This window comes from Oryctolagus cuniculus, chromosome 10 (assembly GCF_964237555.1).
Source record: "Oryctolagus cuniculus chromosome 10, mOryCun1.1, whole genome shotgun sequence".
Classification (NCBI taxonomy): Eukaryota; Metazoa; Chordata; class Mammalia; order Lagomorpha; family Leporidae; genus Oryctolagus; species Oryctolagus cuniculus.
The window spans coordinates 116,525,533-116,546,156 of record NC_091441.1 but is presented as its reverse complement, the minus strand read 5'-3'; the positions used below and the strand labels follow the sequence as shown (position 1 = coordinate 116,546,156).

The following is a 20,624-nucleotide window of genomic DNA, read 5'->3' as shown; positions in this document are numbered from 1 at the left end:
GGTGGGGGGCTCCCGCAATGCCTTGACCCGGGCAACCTCGGGCAGCCCCCCTCCCCGCCCCCGGCTTGTGGTTGTACCCAGGCTGGAGCAGGAAACAGACCCGGAGGACCTGTGGGGTCTCCCGTTCTTTAAGGGGTCAGCCCTGTCTGTGCACCTGCAGCTGTCCCCCACCCCCCCGGCCTGCCCTGGCCATCAGGTCGAGTTGCCTCTCTCTGAGCCTGACTTTGTGGCAAAGGGGGACACGGGGCCTAACTGGAACTAAAGGAATTTCTTGGTGCCCATAGGTAGGGTGGCACAGGCAACAGACCTGCACCTTGGCAGCCAGAACACCTGCCGGTGGGATGGAAGGGCTCGGTGGGGTGGTTTAGCATGGCGAGGCCGGCTCGGAGACAGCGGGGGGCCGGCCTGGGTGCTGTGCGCACTCCTGGCTTCCCCCGGCCACCGTCTGCGCTGCTCGCCCATAAGTGGGACCCGTGACACCTCTTGCACACCCCTTGTCTGCAGTGCTGGGGCCAGAAGTGTGTCTGGATTTTGGAATATTTGCACACATATAAGGGTGCTTTGCAGACGGGACCCAAGGGTGAGCCCGTAACCTGGGGGTCATTTTATAGAGCAGTTTTATTAATTCTCTGCGTCAGTTTCACGGTGTGGCATTTTCCGCGGTGGCATCGCGGTGGCACCGGAAATGTTTTGGGCCCTGGAGCGTTTCTGATCTTGGGTTTTCGGAGTGGGGACGCCCAACCCGTAAAATCCCCTCTGAAAGTTGACGTTGGGGTCAAAGGAACCTTGGCTGTGGAACCGGGTCTGGGGTTGGATGGGCCCCCTCCCGGGCAGGGGATGCCACCCACAGTGGCATCTCCCTCTGCTCAGTCCCAGACCCCAAAGCAGGCCATTCTGTCCCCTCCAGCTGGGCTTCCCCCTCCCAGCCCCACTGCCCCCAAGTCTCCTCCTCTTTCTCCTCCTTCCTCCCCCCAGTCTTCCTCTCTGAGAAGCTCAGCCAGGCCTCAAGGCCGGTTAAGCCCCCAGAGGTGGGTGTTCAAAGGTGTGACGTGGGGCGGGGAGGCAGGCAGGCCAAAGTGCCAGGTGGACTCCCAACCTGCAGGGCGGGGTGGGGTGGGGCGGAAAGAGGCGTGGGCTGTGCGCGAGTCTGCGCCTCCGCGCGTGCGTTTATTGCTATTGCTTAGTGTAGAAAAGGCAGACAAATCCCAGTGGTTACAAAGGGCACAGCCAGAGATACATAGAAACAGAGTGTACAGTAAGAGCACAGTCTCTCCCCAGCCCCGCCGGCCCCAGAGCCCCCCCGCTGCGCCCTCGCCACTCCGCTGTCAAGTCCGTGCACACCAGAGTTAGCAAGTGTGGCAAGGCCGGAGGCACGCCCGGGAGGGGAGCACCGCACTGCAGGACGAGAGGAGGCTTCGCCCCCACCAGCGTCTCCGTCTCTGAACACCAGGAGGGCGCGGTTTGGAATTAGGGAGAGCACTTCCTGGCCGTGGCCCTGGCTCTGCAAGGCCCCAAACCTTCAACACCCCCCTCCCCGTACCGGAGATTGTCTCGTGGTGGGATTTCGGATGGCGGTGGGGAGAAGATGGGAGTGAGGGTGCTGAGAAGGCCGTGAAACCCAAAGAGAACAACACAACACAAAACACCCGAAAGCCGGCTGGGGAAGAGGGAGCCGGGCGCCTCCTGGAGAGGCTGAGAGGAGCCGGAGCACCCCCTGCCACAACCCCCAGGGCGCCAGGTCTGTGGGGGAGGGGCCCTATTTCTCACTGGACCAGGGCTGATGGAGGCTGCCCTGGGTTTCCAGGCTGAGACTGGGTGGGGGCTGGTGACGACTCCCAGGCCGGTGAAACAGTGGGAGGAGCACCAGGCTTCCTCTGTCCCTCTGCCAGGTCACACTGCACAGTAATTAGTGGCAGGAGGACGTGTCGCAGAGGGCGACAGGGCTGGCAGCGGGGGCGGAGGGCGGAGGACCACGGTATACTGGGAAGAAGAGATGTGGGAGAAACCAGGCAATTTTATAAAAGCGGAGTGGAGGGGACTCGCCGTTCGTTTAAAAGCGACTAATTAAACCTGGGAGGCTGGTGTCAGGGAATGGGACAGAGAAGTCCCAGACAGAACGAGTCCATGGAAGATGCCAGGATGTGGGACAGGTGCCCGGGACGAGGCCAGCAACTGGTCTCGGGTCAGCCCTGCACTGGTTGGGACAGGGTTGGGGGCGGCCAAGGGGCCATGGTGAGGGGTTGATGGGAGCCCGAAAGCCGAGCTTGCGTGGCAGGAAGGAGCTCCTCCGAGCCCCGCCCCGCCCATCCAAAGGCGGGCGGCTCGCCTGCACTGGGGGTCGCCACCCTTCTCTTCCCTGGTCTGTTGGGGGAGAGCTCAGAGCTGAGTCGGCCGCTTTCTGGAGCCCTGGTCCAGGGGCAGGAAGAGCAGGATGGAGAAGGTGCACACGCTGCGGGCTGCGTATCTACCGGGGCCTGGTTGGCGCCTTCGGCCTTGGTTTCAGCCGGGCCGGCTCAGAACCAACCACACTGGCCGAGTCTGAAGCGAGGGCAAGTGAAAGCGGAAGCGTGCATAGTAGTAAATGAACAGAGACGGCGAGTTCTTTATTTACAATTATTGTCTAGATAAAAAAATTCATAAAAACAGATGAATGTCATAAATTATCTACCCCCTAATGGGGCGAACTGCCAGGCGTACCCCATGCTGCTAGATATAAGGATGCCGAGTGCAAGCTGTATGGACGACGGTGAGTTAGGACACACCAACCATTTCCAGTGTGTGCGTGTCTGCGCAGGGTGAGCGTGAGGGGAGTGTGTGTGTGCAGGGGTGAGTGTGAGTGGTGCAGGTGTGTGCAAGAGGGAAGTGTGTGTGTGTGCAGGGGTGAGTGTGAAGGGTGCCTGTGTGTGTGCAGGTGTGTGAGGGGTGCGTGTGTGTGCAGGTGTGAGCATGAGGGGAGTGTGTGTGTGCAGGGGTGACTGGGGAGTGTGTGTGCGTGTGTGCGCGCAGGTGTGAGCATGTGCAGGGGTGAGTGTGAGGGGAGTGTGTGTAGGGGTGAGTGTGAGGGGAGTGTGTGCATGTGTGAGCGTGAAGGGTGCGTGTGTGTGCAGGTGTGTGTAAGGGGAGTGTGCAGGTGTGTGCAGGGGTGAGCGTGAGGGGTGCAGGTGTGTGCATGTGTGTGCATGGGTGAGCGTGAGTGGTACATGTGTGTGCAGGGGTGAGCATGAGTGGTGCATGTGTGTGCAGGGGTGAGCGTGAGGGGAGTGTGTGTCTGTGTGCAGGGGTGAGTGTGAAGGGTGCGTGTGTGCGGAGAGACCAACACGCATGCTGGCATCCTCGGTGGCTTCGGCCGCCCCCATCCTCAGAGCTCGGACCTCTCCTGCTTGCCTTGTGTCCTGGCTCCGGGTGAGCAGGGAGCGTGGGGCACGCACGACGTCCTGCTGTTACGGACACGGAGCAGACCAGGAAGGGGGAGATGCGCCGCCGTGAAGAAGGAAACGCCACAGAAATCACAGCGGTTCCGCGGCGCACGGGTCTCGCCGGCCTCCGAGGGGCGTGGCGGGCTGGCTTTGGTGGTGTTGGTGCCGGGATCCAGGGAGCCCGGCGGACATCCGGACGCCGCGCCCCGCGCCCTGGAGGGCCTCGTGCCGCACACGTCTCGGGACCCGAACCCTCGGCTTTCCGCGGCCGTCCACACGCAGGCCCTCCAGCGGACTATGGCTCTGTTCCCGAGTGGCTCTCAGCTTGTGGGTGGAAAAGTTCTCTGGGCCTGGAGAGGGGGGGTCCGGGCGGGCGCGGGGCGGCGGTGGGCAAGGGGCCAGTTGCCCTGGAAGCATGGCGGTATTCAAAATGTCTTTTTGCACTGTACAAGTTCATGGAAAAAAGACCGTAAATGCTGAAAAGTCCCGAAGCAAACTTTGTATTCCTTACAAAAGTTCTCTTATGAAAAAAGCTGAGACCCACAAAGTGCGCAGCAGGTAAGAGGCGGACACGCGGGGCGGCGAGCGCGCGGTCTGCGGGAGGGAGCCTCCTCCCCCACCTGCGGGCGGCAGGGCTGCGCGATGGCTTTCTGGGAAAGCGAGGCCGGCCGCTGCAAGGCTACAGTATGTATCGTCGACTACAGGAAGACAGTTCGGTTTAAAAATCACACGGATGCATCTCGATGTACACGCCAGCAGGTTCATTCGGATCTACACGGTGCAGAGGAAAAAAGCCGCGAGCCAGCCCCGTCCTCGGCCGCCGGGCCGACGGCTCGCACGCTGCCGTGTCGAAGGAAAGCAGCCTCCACGTGACCAAAGGAAGCCACCGGGACCGCACGGCCGGCTCCGTGCTCCCTGGGTCTCTGCAAGGACGGCGCCCGAGGGCGCCTTCACCCCGTGAACCGAGAGAAACATCTCTGCCGGCCACCGGGCGCCAGCCATGCAAACCCAAGGCCGGCTTCTCTCCTCCGCTCCAGGGCGGCCTCTCAGCGGCAGCACGCGGCTTCTGCCTGCACCTCCCGCAGTCGTGACATCATTGAACGGAAATGGCAGGCACACACACACACAGAAACAAAAACAAACAAACAAACAAAAAAACCCAGAGCATGGCTTTCGTTAGCACACGGAGGATGCAAGCCGGGGCAGGTGTCTTCGGGGCTGGGCCGCTCCGACAAGCTCTGGGCCCCCGGCGTTCTCAAACCGTACAAACAGCCAGAGACGCTATCTACAGGCTTGTAAACAAATTACATTCTCCTTTTAGGACATAAATAAGTTAAAATATAGAGCAATTTAAGCTGAAACAAGGCAACATGCCGGCAAAAAAAACTTTATATATCCATGTATATATATTATATATATATATATATCTACCCATCTATATGGACGTATACGGTCTCTGGGCAGTGTATACGTTGATATAGATACAAAGGAATGGATACGACCCCGTGAGTGTCTATGAAGTTCTTCGGTTCCATTGGTGCAGAATCTACCAGGAGAGCTAAGCTCTGTGATCTGAAAAAGTTATTAAATTAATCTCTATAACTGAGACCATGCGGCGCAAGCATTTCAAAAATCTCACAGGCCAGCGGGCTGGGTCAAGAGTCTCAGAAGAAAAAAAAAAATCAAAAAACCAAAAAGTCTGTTCGCAGTTCCCGCCTAAGAAACAAACGGAAAAGAACCCTGGCCCCGGCCCCCCACCCCCACCAAGCCAGGGGAGGATCCCGAGTGTCCGGTACATTCATGCGAGGCCCCGTGCAGACCCTGCCCCGGCCTCAGAGTGGAGCCGAGTTCGGACAGCATGGCAGCCGCGGGGGCTGTGGGCGGGAACGCGTTTTCTCTCCCGGTCTGGTTTCCTGCTCGCGCGGGCGGGGCCTCAGCTAAAGCGACGTCTCCAGGCTGTGGATGGGGCTCCCTGGACTTGAAGAGGTAGCTGATTTGCTCGTGTCGGTCGTCAGGTTGATCCCGCTGTCGATGGCGCTGTTGTTCTTGTTGAGCGAGCACGGCGGGCTGGAGTTCTGCTTGGGCGCGGCGTCTTCTTCCAGGTCGGTGTCGTCGATGAGGGGGATGTGGGGCTGGGCGTCTTCGATCCGGAACTCGGGATGAGCCATGAAGTTATGGATGGAGGTCCGAGACTCGGGCTTTTCCAAACCTTCATAGAGAGAGCTACGGAACGCCTTCACGACGCGGATCTGCAAGGCAAGCGCAGGCGTGAGCGGCCCAGGGCCTGGAGGGGGTGCTGGGGAGGGGGGGCTCGGGCAGGCGGGCGGGGGAGGGGCAGTGGGGAAGCGGAGGGGGCTCAGGCCATGGCGTCCATGGGCTGGTTTCCGTCGGGAGGGGACCGTGGGGGACAGCCACTGGAGGGCGCGCCGTCCGCTCGGGGTGGAGGCACCAGGACCTAGGGAGAGACTGAGCCTTGTTGATGCCCAGGCAGAGTTTCGACCATGCAGAGGGGGCAGTGGGCCGGGTGGGAGGAAAAGGAGAGGCTATTTGAGAAAATTAATTAAAAACAAACAAACAAACAAACAAACAAAACAAACCACACGCAGCTGAGAAACCACACGACATGGACCCGGTTATGTAGCACAGGAAGGGGCGATGGCTGGGTGAGCCGGGAATGAGAGAGGACACACGAGGGCCCACCGGGGGGACATCAAACCGAAGGCGGCAAGGCAAACCCAAGCCAGCGCAGGGCACAGGCAGCCAGCAAGCGCAGGACAGAGGGCGGAGCATGCCAGGCGGGGACCACACGGCACGCACACGCACACGCACACACGGACACGCACGCGGACACACGGCGACACCCGGAAGCCTGGGCGATGTGAACGGAGGCCGCTGGTACCCACGTTTCTTTCCTTCATGCATTTGGGGGTAAACACTCGAGTATCGACTCAAAGCCCTGGCCAGTCAGGGAGCTCGCTCTGCTGGACCCTGCTTTCCTGGGGGCGTCTGCTTGCTTGCTTGCTTTGTGCTTTGAAAGCACAAGACCAGAAAGCGAGGCCGGAATCGGAATGAGATGGCCGGACCCAGCCCGGGGCGGGGAGGTTTGAGGGGTGGGTGGGGTGTTTCTGGAAGTGAGCCACAGCCGGGCAAGCCCTTCCGCCTTCCGTGTCCCAAGGTGACCCACCTGTCCCCCGAGAACAGACGGGGGCTGGTCATGGAGCCTGGAGGCTGGTGGGGCAGCCCTGGGCTCGGCGGCAGGAGCCCCGCGGAGCCGCACCACCTGTCTGGCCGTGCCCCGTCCTGCCTCCCAGGTGCACAGGTGTCCCTGTCATCTGCAGGCACTCATGGCAAAGGCACCTGTTGCCCTCTTCCCAGCGAGAGGTGGAAGAAGCAAGGTGGCACCCATGTCCCCGAGGACTGCGGAGGGCGTGGCCCCTGGAGTCCCAGCTAAGCCCAGGCAGCTTCTTGTGGGCGCTGAGGGTGAGGGGCGACATGACCATGGTGGGTGACCTGCATGTCATGACTGTCAGCCTAGAGCCTAACCCTTCCCCCTACCCCACCTTCCAGCAAGGGCAGCTGGCTACCGTCAGCCGGCGCCTCCCCATTCCTGCCAACTCCCCCTGTCCTCTGTCCCTCCTCTTCCTCCTGGATCCCCGCCCGCTGGGACCCTGCTTCGAATGAGGCCACAGGTGCCAGGACCAGCCAGCCGCCGCCCTGCACATTAGTGCTGGCATCCCTCTTTGTGACCCCGTGGAGGCTGCTAACACTGGGCCGTTATGGGAAATGGCGATGCCTGGGTCGTTCCATCTGGGAGACGGGAGTAACCCTCGTCATGGCAGGGGCCCAGCCGAGTGCTCACTGCATCCTGAGGCTGTAGGACAGCGCAGTGCCGGCTGGGACACGTGTGGGGCGGGAGGGAGGGAGGCCGGGCCCTGTGACTGACAACGCGGCAGGGTCGGGGGGATGACACACAATGAGATGAGCCCCCCCCCCCCACCTCCCCCTGGCATGGAGACAACAGAGAATGAGCTGCTCGGGACAAGACTGTGGGGACGAGACTTTGCGGGAGACCCCGCCACGGCCATCTCAAGTCTCCACTTCCGTTCTCTCTGCGGCTGAAATGGAAAATACGCGGGAAGGAAAGGGTCCTCCCCCCCCCACCTGCCTACCCTACGGCTGGGGCTCGGGGGGCGGGGCCGGGGCAGGGAGGGGCCCGTTTTGGTGTCCTCGGCAAAGTCGTGGAGCTTTGAGAGGGCTCGCGACATACTCGAATGTTTACCCGGCTTCAGGGAAGCCAAGTCTGGGACTGATTCACATTCATGTCAGGCTCAAGAGTAAAGACTCACAACCTCTTTTAATTTCACTCTCTCTTGCTGAACTCTGTGTCCAGGGTTCTCTAGCCCTCTGGGGAAACAAACAGACGCGACATTCAGACAGCGGAGCGGCCCGGGCCCCCCCAGTGCGAGCCACTTACTCGCTGACCCCGGCTGCACTAAACGAGTCGCCAAAGCTAACGAGAGGCCCAGCTGTCTCTCCGTCTCCCCTCTGTCCCAGCCCTAGCTGCCCTCAGAACCAGGGGTGCGCTGCGGGTGTGGGGGCAGGAGGGGCCTCTTTGGAGGCTCTTGGCTTAGGAGGAGCAGGACTTTCTCCAATGACCTGGGAGCCTCCCGTGATCGAGGCCCGTGAGGGGCCCAGGGTCAAAGCCCTGGCTCCCTGGTGGCCCCAGACAGTGCCCCACAGCACAGAAACTGCTCCCCGGGCGCCCTGGTTCCCGAGTGGAAGCCCCACCTCCGTGGCTCTGAGCGGCAGCGGGGAACACCAGGGGGTCTGGGCCAGGTGGGTGTCTCCCTGACATGGGTGGAGGGGTTGGGGTGGGGCTCAAGCGTGCAGTGTAAGGGGGGCATCGTCCTGTCTGAGCAAGGCAGGAAAGGCACCTGTGAGGGTGTGGCTGCAGGAGGGGCATCTGGTCTGAGCTGGAGCGAGCAGGTCAGCTCCCAGCACTCACTGCGCTGACCCGGGCCTCTGAGGCCCATCGTGACCCAGGGGACAGTGGCTTGACTTTCCTGGGGCACCCAGGCCCAGGGGTTTGGGCCTGCGCCGGCCCCTCTCCTCTGCCTGGGAAGTGGGAGGGGTGGGGCACCCTGGCCCCCGCTTCAGACCTCTCGTGGGCAGAAGGGACTCGGCCTGGTGGTCCCAGCATCCCCAGCTGCTTGGGGAGCAGAGGCGGTGACGCTGTTGAAACAATGTACTGAGAGGGTGGGAACTGGTGGGGGGGGCACATGGCCAGGATCTGGGAGGCCGTGCCCACGGGTAGGAGGGAGCCCCGGCTCCGCAGGCAATGCTGGAACTGAAGGCAGACCCTGGGGACTCTGGGAGAGGCCTGAGGCCTGGCTGACCAAGCCCCCTGGGTCCTCAGGGAGGTTGTAGGCAAGGTCCAGGCGGGCTGCAGCTCCGTCAAAGCTCTGCGGGGACCCCAGCCTGTGCCTGGGGTCACCCTGGAATATGGACACTGGCCAGAAGTGAGCGCTGGCCTCAGGGGCCTCTCTGGAGAGTGACCCAGTACCGGGCAGCGGCCCCACTGCACGTGTCTCAATGGAGACGGTGGGAGTGAGGCCACGGGGTGTGGCGGCACAGCTCCCCCTGGGCAGCCAGGCCCGGCCAGGGCCACGGTAGTGGCAGGAGCAACGGAAAGGGTGCTCACGCTGGGGCACCGGGCAGGAGCAAGGGCGGAGCTCAGGTGCTGCCGGGGAGGGAGGAGCAGCAAGGCCAGCCAGGTGAGGCCCCCGGCAAGGACACGAGGCCACAGCGGCTTCTCACGGAAAGCTGGCCCGCACCCTGCCGCTCCCCTGGCTTCTGGCGCTTGTGGACAAACGCCTGACCCCATCTGTCTTGTCTTCTTCCGGCCACACGAGGGGCAGGGGCACCAGCGCAGGCCGCCCACAGGCTCCTAGTGGCCTTGCAAGGGAGAGCCCCCGCCAAGCTCAGGGGCCAGCAGGGGAGCGGAGGGCGATCAGGCTGGGGAGCCTGAGCCAGGGAGGGACCCCCAGAAGGAGGAGCTGCCAGAGACAGAAGGCGTGCCCAGGCCAGCAGGGGGGTAGTGAGATGAGCGGCCGGCGGGCGGAGCAGCTGAAGAGGGCTGCTCATCCGAGGTCAGACCAAGCGCCCCGGCCTGCTGGCGCTGGCCAGGATGGGGTCAGAGCTCCAGCCTGTGTCCCTGGCACTGCCCTGTGGGGCATGGACACCGATGTGGAGGGAGGGACGCTGGGCGGGGTCTTGACTGCTGGGGGCAGGGCCTCTGACTGTGACCTCTGACCTATGGTGACCCTTTGGCTCAGCTGGTATGTCCCCTCTGTGACTGACCATGACCCAAGGGACTTTTGCCCTTGGGCTCCCAGGGAACCTCCGCCTGGGTGTGACGGCAGGACTCTGACCCTGCCCTCACGGCTGCGCCGCTCCCCCTGTGGCCTCCATCGGATCACCAATGAGGAGCGTCTCTCTCAGGCTTGACCCTGACGACCCCCTGGCCCCGGCTGACCCTGGCCTGCCGAGTGACTGCCCCCCTGAGACTGGCTCCAATCTCCTGGCCAACTGGGACCCTCCTGCCCGCCCCTACCCCCCGCTCCGCCTGCATCCCAGCCCCTGCCCGCTCGCCCGCCCGGGCGCTGGCGGTGGTGACAGGAAGGGGTCACACTCACGCCCAGCTGCAGCAGGAGGAAGGCTGGTCGGAGAGGAAAGAGCATTGGACAACGACACGCGACTAGGGCTAGACAGACTGGCTACGTCCTGGCTCTGGCTGGTGACGGAGGACTGTCTCCGCAGGGCGCCCTGAAAGGAGGCCCCGCTCTTGAAAGTATTGACTACTTCAATCTGCAACGGAGGAGAGAACGAGACAGGTTGCGAGAGGAGGGCACACGACAGCTGCACGACGACGGACAGCGCCACGTCACGGGGACAGCCGCAGCCACGGCGACGACCACAAGCCACTCCAACCAAACGAAAATACCAGACACGCTCCAGGGCTCCGACAGACCCTGCCCCGTGGGGTGGGGCCGAGGCGGGCGCCGGAGGCAGTGCAGCAGGTGCTCAGCCTCCCTGGAGGCCAGGTGTGGAGCCCAAGTGCTGGGGGCACCTGGGGTGAACAGGTCCCGCCCCCCAACTCCAGCTCTGTCGCTTCCCAGCTGGGCAGCCTTGGGCAGGGCACCGAGTCCAGTCCCTTCTCCTTGAGGAAGGGCAATGCCACCTGCTTGTCACGGTTACCCGTGGCTGGCCCATGGGAGCCCTCGCTCCCCCTTGGAGCAGTGAGAGTAGGGCAGGGCAGGCTGGGCGGCTGGGGGCCCGGTGGTGTGGAGCGGCCAGGCCCACGCCGGGCAGGGCCAGCTCTGACACCTGCTCCCCAGCCGCACCGGGCCTGGGACCTGAGTGACCGCTCAGGGCCGGGGAAGTTCAGTGGGGTCAGTTTGTGTGTGTGAGGGAGGCGACGTGGGTGTGAAGCCGCCCAGGGGAGCTGCTGTGGGCTGCACGGGTTGGAGGCAGGGTGCTGGCCGCAGCTGGGGGACAGGCACGGCGGGCATCGTTTGCCACCCATGCCCAGGGTGGGGGCCTGGTCCGGCTCCCCAGAGTGTTGGCTTCCTAATCTCGTTCTGCCCCTGGCCACGATGCCACCTGTAAACCATGGGCCTGCAAGGGCACGGGACCTCTGCCTGCACATATGTAGACCTCATGTGCCATGTGTGTGTCATGTGCCATGCTCTCTCTGTGTCTAGCTAGAAACCACACACATACTTCCTGTGTGTGTGCCTGTTTGTGTGCCCTGTGGTCATGTGTGTTTGTGTGCATTTGGTGTACCGTATGTCTCTGTGTATCTGGCATGAACGTGTATGCCTAGTTGGTATGTGTTTGCATGCGTGTGTACACGTGTTTGTGTAGCTGGCATGCATACGTGTGCCTGTGTATTTGGCATGCATGTCTCTGTGTAGTTTGCACACAAGTATGTGTCATGTCTTTGGTGTGCAGATGTGTACATGCGAGTGTGTGCAAGTGGCATGCGTGTGTGTCTCTATATCTGACACACATGTGTACCTTCCTGTGTACTTGGTGTGTATTTGTGTACTTGGCATATGTGTGTATCTGTGTACATGGCATATATGTGTGTGTATCTGGGCACTTGGCATACATGTGTGCATCTGTGTACTTGGCATACATGTGTGTGTGTATCTGGGCACTTGGCATGCATACAGGCATTCCTGTGTGTACCTGGCATGCACATGTGTGCATTTCTGCAAATGCAGCATGCAACATGTGTGTCCTGAACTTCCCATGTGTCTGTGCGCACGTGGGGATGCCCAACCTTTGCTCCCCAGGGCTGCTCCTCACCCTGGCTGGACTGTGGTCAGTACTGGAAGCCCCTCGAGGTGGTGGAGATGTGTGCACCCATGGGGGGCGCTGGTGACTCACCAGCTGACCCCTGGGTCGCCCTGGCCCACACCTGCTATCCAACCTCGCCCTGCCCTGCTGGTGGCGCCCCCAGTGTGGCCCACAGCCTTCACTCCTCTGCGCCATCCCAGCCCCGCTTTCCTGGCGGGATCCTGGAAGCCCAGAGCGGGTGCGCCCTCCCCTGAGGCTGCTTGGGCAGGCCGCTCTGTGTGGTCGGCGGCTCCCCAGGGTGTGCGTGAGGTTGTGGGAGGGCTCTGTGGTGTGAGCGTGCTGCCCACCCGGCCGCGCCAGGCCCGCTCCCCCGGTACCTGCGTCTGGATCCGGTTGAGGCCTCGGAACCAGAGGATCTGGCCGCGCCGCAGCTCGCGCTCCGCGTGGTCGATCTCCACGTCCTCGTTGAGCTCCTCCTCCGCGATCTCCTCCTTCTGCGTGAGCCGGCCCGCCTCCTTCAGGAACTTGAGCCTGCTGGTCGGGATGGTGGCGATGACCTGCAAGGGACCCGCGGTCAGCGTCCGCGTCCGCGTCCGCGTCCCGCCCTCGGCCTCTGACCTCCACTCGGGGCAGGAGCTGCGGGCACAGCTCACGCCTCCCCCCCACCCGCCCGGAGCCCAGCGCGCAGGCCCGAGGGGACAAGTGAGGCCTCCAGGAGGGGCACCTGTGCGGCCTGGGTGCCCCCAGCCGTGCTGGTGGAGGCCGGGGGCCCTCTCAGCCAGGGTCTCCCAGCTGTGCGGCTGTGGGATTCCACAGCTCCAGGCAAGGTGGCGTCCATGCCGCCGTGCAGGAGCCTGGCGAGGGGCAGATGTGGAGGCCCCGAGTGTCCTGTAGGCAGCTAGAGGGCCAGCCCAGTCGCTGGGTGCGAGGGGCACCCTGCACACACCAACATGGGGCTCAGTCCGCTGCCCCCACACACCCAGCGCCTCCTTAAGTGTGGCCCACCACAGACAAAGCAAAGGCCCAGGGGGCGGGGCCGCTGAGTCAGATCTCCAGAGTGCGACCTTTTCCAGAAATAAACTTTCTTCTGTGTCTCCTGGTTCCCGTCTGCCACTGGGCTCCTCACTCTAGCCCGGGGCAGCCTGGAGGTGAGAACAGTGTCCCCGGCCCGCGGGACCCCTGCCCGGATGTCCGAGCACCAGGAGCACGAAACCCCTTGGGCCAGCAGCCTCCGAGCTGTGTGCACCGTCCCGTGCAGACTCGGGGTGGGGGCATTTGGGACGATGTTCTGGGCTCAGAGCTGCAAGGACCCCCAGAAAGCAGGCAGCGCAGGGGTCCCTGGGCTGAGGACGCTCTCCGGGACGCTGCGGTCCGCCCCTCGCGGTCCCTGCAGCCGGCGCTGCCCTGACTGCTCTCCGGGGCGCAGGCTCCACGACACCGCGCTCCTCACGCTGTTTTTCGAAAGTTTCTCTTTACAGCCAGCGGCGCTGACCTTCCAGGCACGTAAGCCGCGGGACGCTGGCTGCAGAAATTATGCTACCAAAGCTGCTGCGACGGAAAGGGCCGGGTGGGCAACAGGAGCAGTGTCTCCGAGGCGGCGGAGTCCTGCCACTGCCCAGCCGCGGGTCCTCCGCACGGGGCCCACAGCCGCCGGTCTGCCCCGGGCGCCCCCCCCCCAGCCGCTTCCTACCCCCTGCAGAGGGCGCCTCCGGGGACTCACCTGGCCCCAGACGAGTTCCCCCAACCCGATGAAGACGCACCACATCCACTGGTCCAGCTGCAGCGGGGAGCAGCTGAAGGGCTTCCCGCCGAACTGCACGATCACGATCTGCAGCGGGGCAGAGAAGGCTCAGCGCCGGCCGCCCGCCCGCCCGCCCGCCCCGCCGCCGCCGCGCCCGAGGGAGCCGCCGCCCACCTGGATGGCGAAGGTGCCCAGCACGATGGTGCAGAAGATGGGGTTGCGGAAGATGCCGTCGAAGACGTTGCGCTCGCCGTGGATCTTGCGCGCGTTGATCTCGTTGAAGAGCTGCATCATGACGAAGGTGTTGAAGATGATGGTGTAGTGCTCCGAGGGCGGCGAGTGCAGCGGCGCGTTCCTCCCGCTGTCGATCTGGAACAGCTTCTCGCCTGCGGAGCGGGAGCGCGGGGCTGGGGGCGGTGCTTGAGCCGGGGGCGGGGCTGGGGCGGCGCCTGAGCCGGGAGGGCGGGGCTGGGGGCGGTCCTCGAGATGAGGGGGTGGGGGCAGGGCTGGGGGCGGTCCTTGAGCCGGGGGCGGGGCTGGGGGCGGCACCTGAGCCGGGAGTGCGGGGGCTGGGGGCGGTCCTTGAGCCGGGGGCGGGGGCTGGGGTGGTCCTTGAGCCGGGGGCGGGGTTGGGGCGGCACCTGAGCCGGGAGGGCGGGGATGGGGGCGGTCCTTGAGCCGGGGGCGGGGTTGGGGCGGCACCTGAGCCGGGAGGGCGGGGATGGGGGCGGTCCTTGAGCCGGGAGGCGGGGCTGGGGCGGCGCCTGAGCCGGGAGGGTGGGGCTGGGGGCGGTGCTTGAGCCGGGGGCGGGGCTGGGGGCGGTCCTTGAGCCGGGGGCGGGGCTGGGGCGGCGCCTGAGCCGGGAGGGCGGGGCTGGGGGCGGTCCTCGAGATGAGGGGGTGGGGGCAGGGCTGGGGGCGGTCCTTGAGCCGGGGGCGGGGCTGGGGGGCGGCACCTGAGCCGGGAGTGCAGGGGCTGGGGGCGGTCCTTGAGCCGGGGGCGGGGCTGGGGTGGTCCTTGAGCCGGGGGCGGGGTTGGGGCGGCACCTGAGCCGGGAGGGCGGGGATGGGGGCGGTCCTTGAGCCGGGAGGCGGGGCTGGGGCGGTGCCTGAGCCGGGGGCGGGGCTGGGGGCGGCACCTGAGCAGGGAGGGTGGGGCTGGGGGCGGCACCTGAGCCGGGAGGGCAGGGCTGGGGGCGGTCCTTGAGACAGGGTGGGGTTGGGGGGGCGGGCTGGGGCGGGCCTTGAGCGAGGAGGGTGGGGCTGGGTGGCACCTGAACCGGGAGGGTGGGGCTGGCTGGGGGCGGTCCCTGAGCTGGAGGGCTGGGCTGGGCTGCAGGGAGCGGTCCTGGAGCCGGGAGGGCGGGGCTGGGGGTGGCACCTGAGCCAGGAGGGCGGGGCTGGCTGAGGGGAGGCACCTGAGCTGGGGAGGGTTGCGCTGGGCTGGAGAGGGGCGGTTCCTAAGCTGGGGAGGGTGGGGTTGGGCTAGGGGGCAGTCCCTGGGCTGGGGAGGGTGGGCCTGGGCTGGGGGGCCAGTCCCTGAGATGGGAGCATGGGGCTGGGCTGAGGGGCATCCCTGAGCTGGGGAGGGCGGGGCTGGGCTGGGGGGTGGTCCCTTGGCTGGGCTGGGCATGCCCCAGGTGGGGAGTGGGGGTGGGGGCCTGGCCAAACCCCAAACCCTTTCTCCCCCAGGGGGGCCAGTCTTGGGGGCTGTCTGTACCCTGGCTGTGGACTTCTGACAGGGGTGGCAAGCCGGATGGGCTACCAGGGCCAGTGCCATCAGCAGGAGGCCTGTGGGTGCTGCCTGGGGCTGCCGGGCCGGCTCGCGTCGGGGGCGAGGTGGCCGAGGGACTCACCCACGAAGAGCAGGGTGAAGATGAGGGTGAGCTGGTAGGCGGCGTGGCCCAGGATGTTCTTCATCATGGTGCGCGAGATGAGGGGCTTGTTGCGGCCGTACGGCTTCCGCAGCAGCAGGGTCTCGGTGGGCGGCTCGGTGGCCAGCGCCAGGGAGGCGAACGTGTCCATGATGAGGTTCACCCACAGCATCTGCACTGCCTTCAGGGGCGAGTCCTGGGGACATGGCCAGGAGCGGGCTGTCACGGACTGTCCACCCACTGCCTGCCCGGCACCGGCCAGGGCTCAGCTGGGTGGGGCAGGCACACAGCAGGTTCTCCCAAGTGTCCCCTGGAGAAGAGCCCGGCCTGCCCAGATCCGCTGTCTCCCCCGGGAGCAAGCTGAGTCCCTGAGCCCCCGTGGTCCCCGGCTCCCTGCCTTCCAGGAAAGTTCTGTCCCGAGGGACAGGTCTCTGCTGGCTAGGGCCAGACCTGCCTGTTCTCCATCGGCCTTACCTCCTGCGTCTCTCCCTCAACCACCCATGGCTCCACTCTCCTGTCCTACAAGTGATGCCCTTGACCTCTGCCCCCACGTCTCCTCGCCCCCAGCACAGCCACGCCAGTGTCTGTGGCTCACAGAACCCTGCATTTCACGGGCGTGAGTGCTGGCACAGCTGCAGCTCACGGAGCACCACAGCCCTGCAGGTGAGTGCCACGCCCCCTCCCCGCCACTCGGGCTTTCCAACGTCTACACTGCCTGAAGAAGCTCAATCCGCATGTCCCCTCCTCCCACAGCACTTGGACGTGGGTCCCTGGGTCTCCAGAATGCCTCTCTCTGAGGTCACCCATCGAGGGCCCCTCCTCCCTCACCTCAGCCTGGCCTCAGCGGAGTCACACACTTGGCCTCTGCCCTTTCACCCCTGCCCCCTTGGCCTGCAGCTTCCGTCTGCAGGGCTCTTCTTGTCTCCCGTGGAGCCAGTGTCCCGTGGTCTGTGGCTCAGTCCCGCTCTTGTCTGTGCCTGCCTCCCTGGCCTGGGGGCCCCGCCTCTTCCCAACACAGCCTCTCTAGCCAGACCTCTCCCTGTGGCCCATGGACACCCCCTCCAGGAAACCCACCATTCCTGGCTGCTCCTCCCTACCTCTGTCCCCTCTCAGTGGGGCTCGGGGGGCCTCCTGTCTGCTTCTGGACAGGCCCTCTCCCGTGGCTGCCTCTCCCTGCTGCCTGGCTCAGCTCCCGCCTCCTGCTCCTGGCCTCTCTGTCCTTTGGCCTCCTCTAGTCACACAGGCCCTAGGGTCAGTCCACCTATCCCCCCGCAGAGCCAGCCTCTCACCCGTCTCCCCAGCTGGCATCTCTGGAAGCCGTGCATGAATGGCAGCTGCCACTAGGGGGAGTATCTCATCCACAGAGCCCAGAGAGCCCTTCCCAGGATGGGAAGTGCATTCCCAGGCCACACAGTTCTGGGGCTGCTGCCTGGCTCCTGGGGCAGGGGCGTGGCTGGGAGGGCTCTGGCCCGGGGATCTCCAGGGCTAAGGGAGCCCACCCTCTCGTCCCCAGTATTTTGGCCCCGGGGGGAGGCAGGCAGGTGGGGGCCCCAGGAGGCTGCAGGAGCAGTGTTTGTCCTCCGAGCCTCAGTTTCTGCCCTTGTGAAATGGGGATCACCCCAGCTCCCAGCTGACGGGGCTGGGGTGAGGGTGCGGGTGAGACTGCAGATGTCCAGTGCCGGCCCTGGGCTGTGCCCTCCCCCAGAGGGGGCGACCAGCACAGACCCCTTCCTGCCTCTCCGGGTGAAACACCCCCCTTCCTGCCTCTGCCGCTGCAGCTGGCCTCGCTGACAAATCCCTCACCGGGCAGCTGGCTGACGGAGCCCCCCTTGGGCCCTCCCTGCCGCACCTTCCCCTGGCCCCGCCTCTCGCACCTCCGGCCTGACGCCTCCTCCCTGCGGGGTGACCTGGGCAAAGCTACACAGGCTCTGTTGTACCTCCTTGTCTCCACAGATCTGTGGCTGCATCGGAGGCAGGTGTTCCGTGGGGGCGGAGGGCACCCCGTCCCCGCACGCCCAGGCCGCTCGGACCCAGGCTCTAGAGACCCCCCCCCCACTGAAGAACGAACCTGAGTGATGCAGGCGCCCGTGAAGGCCACGATCACGGCCACCACGTTGACCGTGAGCTGGAACTGCAGGAACTTGGAGATGCTGTCGTAGACGTTCCGCCCCCACATCACGGCCTTGACAATGCTGCTGAAGTTGTCATCTGTCAGGATGATGTCGGAGGCCTCCTTGGCCACGTCCGTGCCTGCGATGCCCTGGGGACAGGCACAGGAGCCGCTGTCCTCCCCGACACAGCCCCTCCCCCCGGCGGCCCTCTGCCCCGAGGACGCCCTCTGCTCACTGCCATGCTCACCCTCCCAGGAAGACCTGGGGGCCAGGCTGAGCCTCGAGCACTGGGCACGCGGTTGGCCCACGGCTGGGCCAGGACGAGCCCCGCTGCTCACCCCTCCTCCTTGCCCTGGACCCCACAAGCCGCTCCTACCATGGCGAAGCCCACGTCAGCCTTCTTCAGCGCAGGTCCGTCATTGGTCCCATCACCTGTCACGGCCACCACCTGCCGCTGCTCCGTGTGCGTGCTGTCGATGATGCCTGTGGAGGTCGGGGGCGGGGAGCGCGCTCAGGGCCCTGGGCACTTGTGGGCACTTGTGGGCACGGGCAGCTGGGTCAGCCCTGACCCTCAGGACAGCACTGGGTGCACACTGCCCTCTGGCCCCCGCCTGGCCACCCTCTCATCATGGTGACTTTTCCTGGCCCCTGCAGGGCACACGGGGAACCCCACGAGGCCTCTGTGGCCTGTGGCCTGCCTGCTTCCCCAGCACCATGTCCACTCTGCCTGTGCTCGGGGCGCCCTGAGGTTTCTCCAGGGTCCCCTCATCTGTGCCTCCAGCACTCTCTGCCCGGGGAGAGGACTTGTGCCTGAGGCCGTGGCTGTGCCCTGGGCCGCTGCCCCTGCCGCACGTCCTGGCCTTGACCTGTCTCTCCAGGAATGTCTCCAGAGAGTCACCCCCCAGTCAAATCCGCAAATGACCAAACGAATGATGAAGCGTGGCCCCAGGCCCCAGGCTGGTGGAGAAGGGTGGGTGACAGGTGTCTCCACAGGGGACGTGTTGGAGGTTGTCAGCTGCGCCTCTTTTGGGGTTCCCAGGCATGGGAATCTGGGTGCCACCCTGGACCTGCCCTTCTCATTCTGCACCTGAAAGACATCACCCAGGCTGCGACCTGGCTCCAAAATGCCACTGGAAACTTTGTTTCCCTCCCTGTCCCAGGCCCTGCTGCCAGTGTCTCCACGTCCCCCAGGCAGCCCCAGGCTCTCTGGCACCCACGTCTGAACCCCCCGCTCTCACTCCCCGCATCCAGGTAACAACCAGGCTCCCAGCACTGCGTGCGTGCCCTCTGCTGCCAGCCGGCTCCTGTGGCCCTGCAGGCTGTTTCCCCGCTGGGTGTGCAGCTTCAGCTCCACGCTGCTTTCCAGGAAGCTCCTGCGACCGCTGCCCACCTCTGCTGAGTTCATGTGCCATCTCTGCCCCCACACGGCTGTGTCACCACCTGACTGGCACGCAGCAGCCGCCTGTGCGAGTTAGGGTAGATGCCCCGGGTGGATCCTCCAAGTTGTGCCCAGCACACGGCCTGCCCCAGGCCCCCTGTCCCGGAATCGGCCCCTACGGGCTCGTTCACCCAGCACCTCAAGCCTGGGTCCTGGGCCCCCCAGCCTGCCTGTGGCCCCTGCTGTGGCCGCATCCGGGGACCTGCAAGCCTGCCTGTGGCCCCTGCTGTGGCCGCATCCGGGGACCTGCAAGCCTGCCTGTGGCTCCTGCTGTGGCCGTATCCGGGGACCTGCAAGCCTGCCTGTGGCCCCTGCTGTGGCCGCATCCGGGGACCTGCAAGCCTGCCTGTGGCTCCTGCTGTGGCCGCATCCGGGGACCTGCAAGCCTGCCTGTGGCTCCTGCTGTGGCCGCATCCGGGGACCTGCACGATTCTCAGGCTGGAGCATGCCCCTGCTCCCTGGGTATGCTCATTCCTGGCCGGTCGCCGCAGCTCCCATGCCCGCGTCTCATGCTGGCCGCTGCGCGGGCAGGTGCCCCGGCTGCAGTAGCTCCTCTGTTGGGCCTGCACTCCCTGCAGGTCTCCACTTTCAGCTCAGGATCCCCCTCGACTCTGGGACAGTTCCAACAGGGAGTCAGAGCGCCCCGGCTGTGCCAGGTCCAACTCCAGTGCCTCCGTCCCTTCTCCTGAGACTCCTGAGCCAGGCCGGGGCAGGCCCCCGAGCAGACACACAGAGGGGGAATCCAGACCCCTCCCCAACCCATCCCAGTAGCTGCTGAACCCTGGGCCCTTCCAGTCCCGCTGGCCATCGGCTGCACTTGCCCTGGCTGCACCACTGTCTGTACAGCTGGGGAGCCCTCCAATGAGGTCTTTCCCTTCTAGGCTGCCCCGCCCCACGGACCCTGGGCACAAAGGTCACCATCTGGGTGCAGTGTGGGCCCCGCCCCCAGTCTCCTCCAGCCCCCTCCCAGCCTAAGCAGCTGCAGGTGCCCGGAATCCCCTGCCGCTGGCCCTCTACAGGGCGTGTCCCTTGGCCCCATGCTGCCTTGGTTGGTCTGTGGCCTGACATCCTCTGTGGACTGGGTTTGGGGCAGCCCCCAGGACCCCACGCGGCCTGTGCTCTGCACACGTGTTTCCTGTCTACGGCACAGAAGCCGCGCTATGACTCCCCAGAGGTGAGGACTGTGTCCGCCTGGAGCGAGCCCTCGCAGAGAGAATGAGTGTGGGAGGGGTTGAGAGAGAGGGGTGGGCCGGGAGCCTCCTGCCTCTCTTCACGTCCTCGGCCAGCCCCTCTGAGACGCCTTAAGGTTGACGCCAGCCAGGACCCGGCCCCACCACGGCCGTTTCACAGAGGGTCCCAGGGTGCAGGGGCTTGCCCACAGGCAGGTGGCAGGGCCAGGCTGTTAACCAGGGCTGTATGACAACAGCAGTGCCCTGCACCCAGCCACCTGGTGGGAGACAGAGAAGGAGGATCTGGCCTCTGGCCTCCTCTGCTGACCCGGCCAGTCCCGGGGGTCCTGGTCCCAGATGCTGGTTGGGCCTTGGAGACCAGGCAGACCAAGACAGACCAAACTCCTGAGCTCTGGGGCGGACTGGGAACGTAAGCCAGTGAGGCCGGCGGAGCGCCAACAGCAGGGGCTGCTGAACATGGTCAGGCGTGTGCATCGGGCAAGTTCAGAGC

At 65.1% G+C, this 20,624-nt stretch overlaps 1 protein-coding gene across 7 annotated transcripts in view; it reads right to left on the bottom strand.

The window, feature by feature from the left end:
- Positions 1–2,572: 2,572 nt before the first annotated feature.
- ATP2B2 (ATPase plasma membrane Ca2+ transporting 2) overlaps positions 2,573–20,624 on the bottom strand; it is a 94,374-nt gene continuing 76,322 nt past the window's right edge. For 3 of the 7 annotated variants that reach the window (XM_051831900.2, XM_070050008.1, XM_070050010.1), the window contains 9 exons: positions 17,883–17,989; positions 17,464–17,655; positions 15,378–15,591; positions 13,696–13,907; positions 13,501–13,608; positions 12,158–12,337; positions 10,112–10,283; positions 7,766–7,820; positions 5,530–5,665 (listed from right to left, as the gene is read on the bottom strand). In XM_051831900.2, the coding sequence (XP_051687860.1) occupies positions 7,813–7,820; positions 10,112–10,283; positions 12,158–12,337; positions 13,501–13,608; positions 13,696–13,907; positions 15,378–15,591; positions 17,464–17,655; positions 17,883–17,989 (1,193 nt within the window). In that variant the 3' untranslated portion in view covers positions 5,530–5,665; positions 7,766–7,812. Of the gene's footprint in view, positions 5,666–7,765; positions 7,821–10,111; positions 10,284–12,157; positions 12,338–13,500; positions 13,609–13,695; positions 13,908–15,377; positions 15,592–17,463; positions 17,656–17,882; positions 17,990–20,624 lie in introns of all 7 variants that reach the window. The other 4 variants (XM_051831903.2, XM_051831904.2, XM_051831898.2 and 1 more) reach the window with 2 other exon arrangements.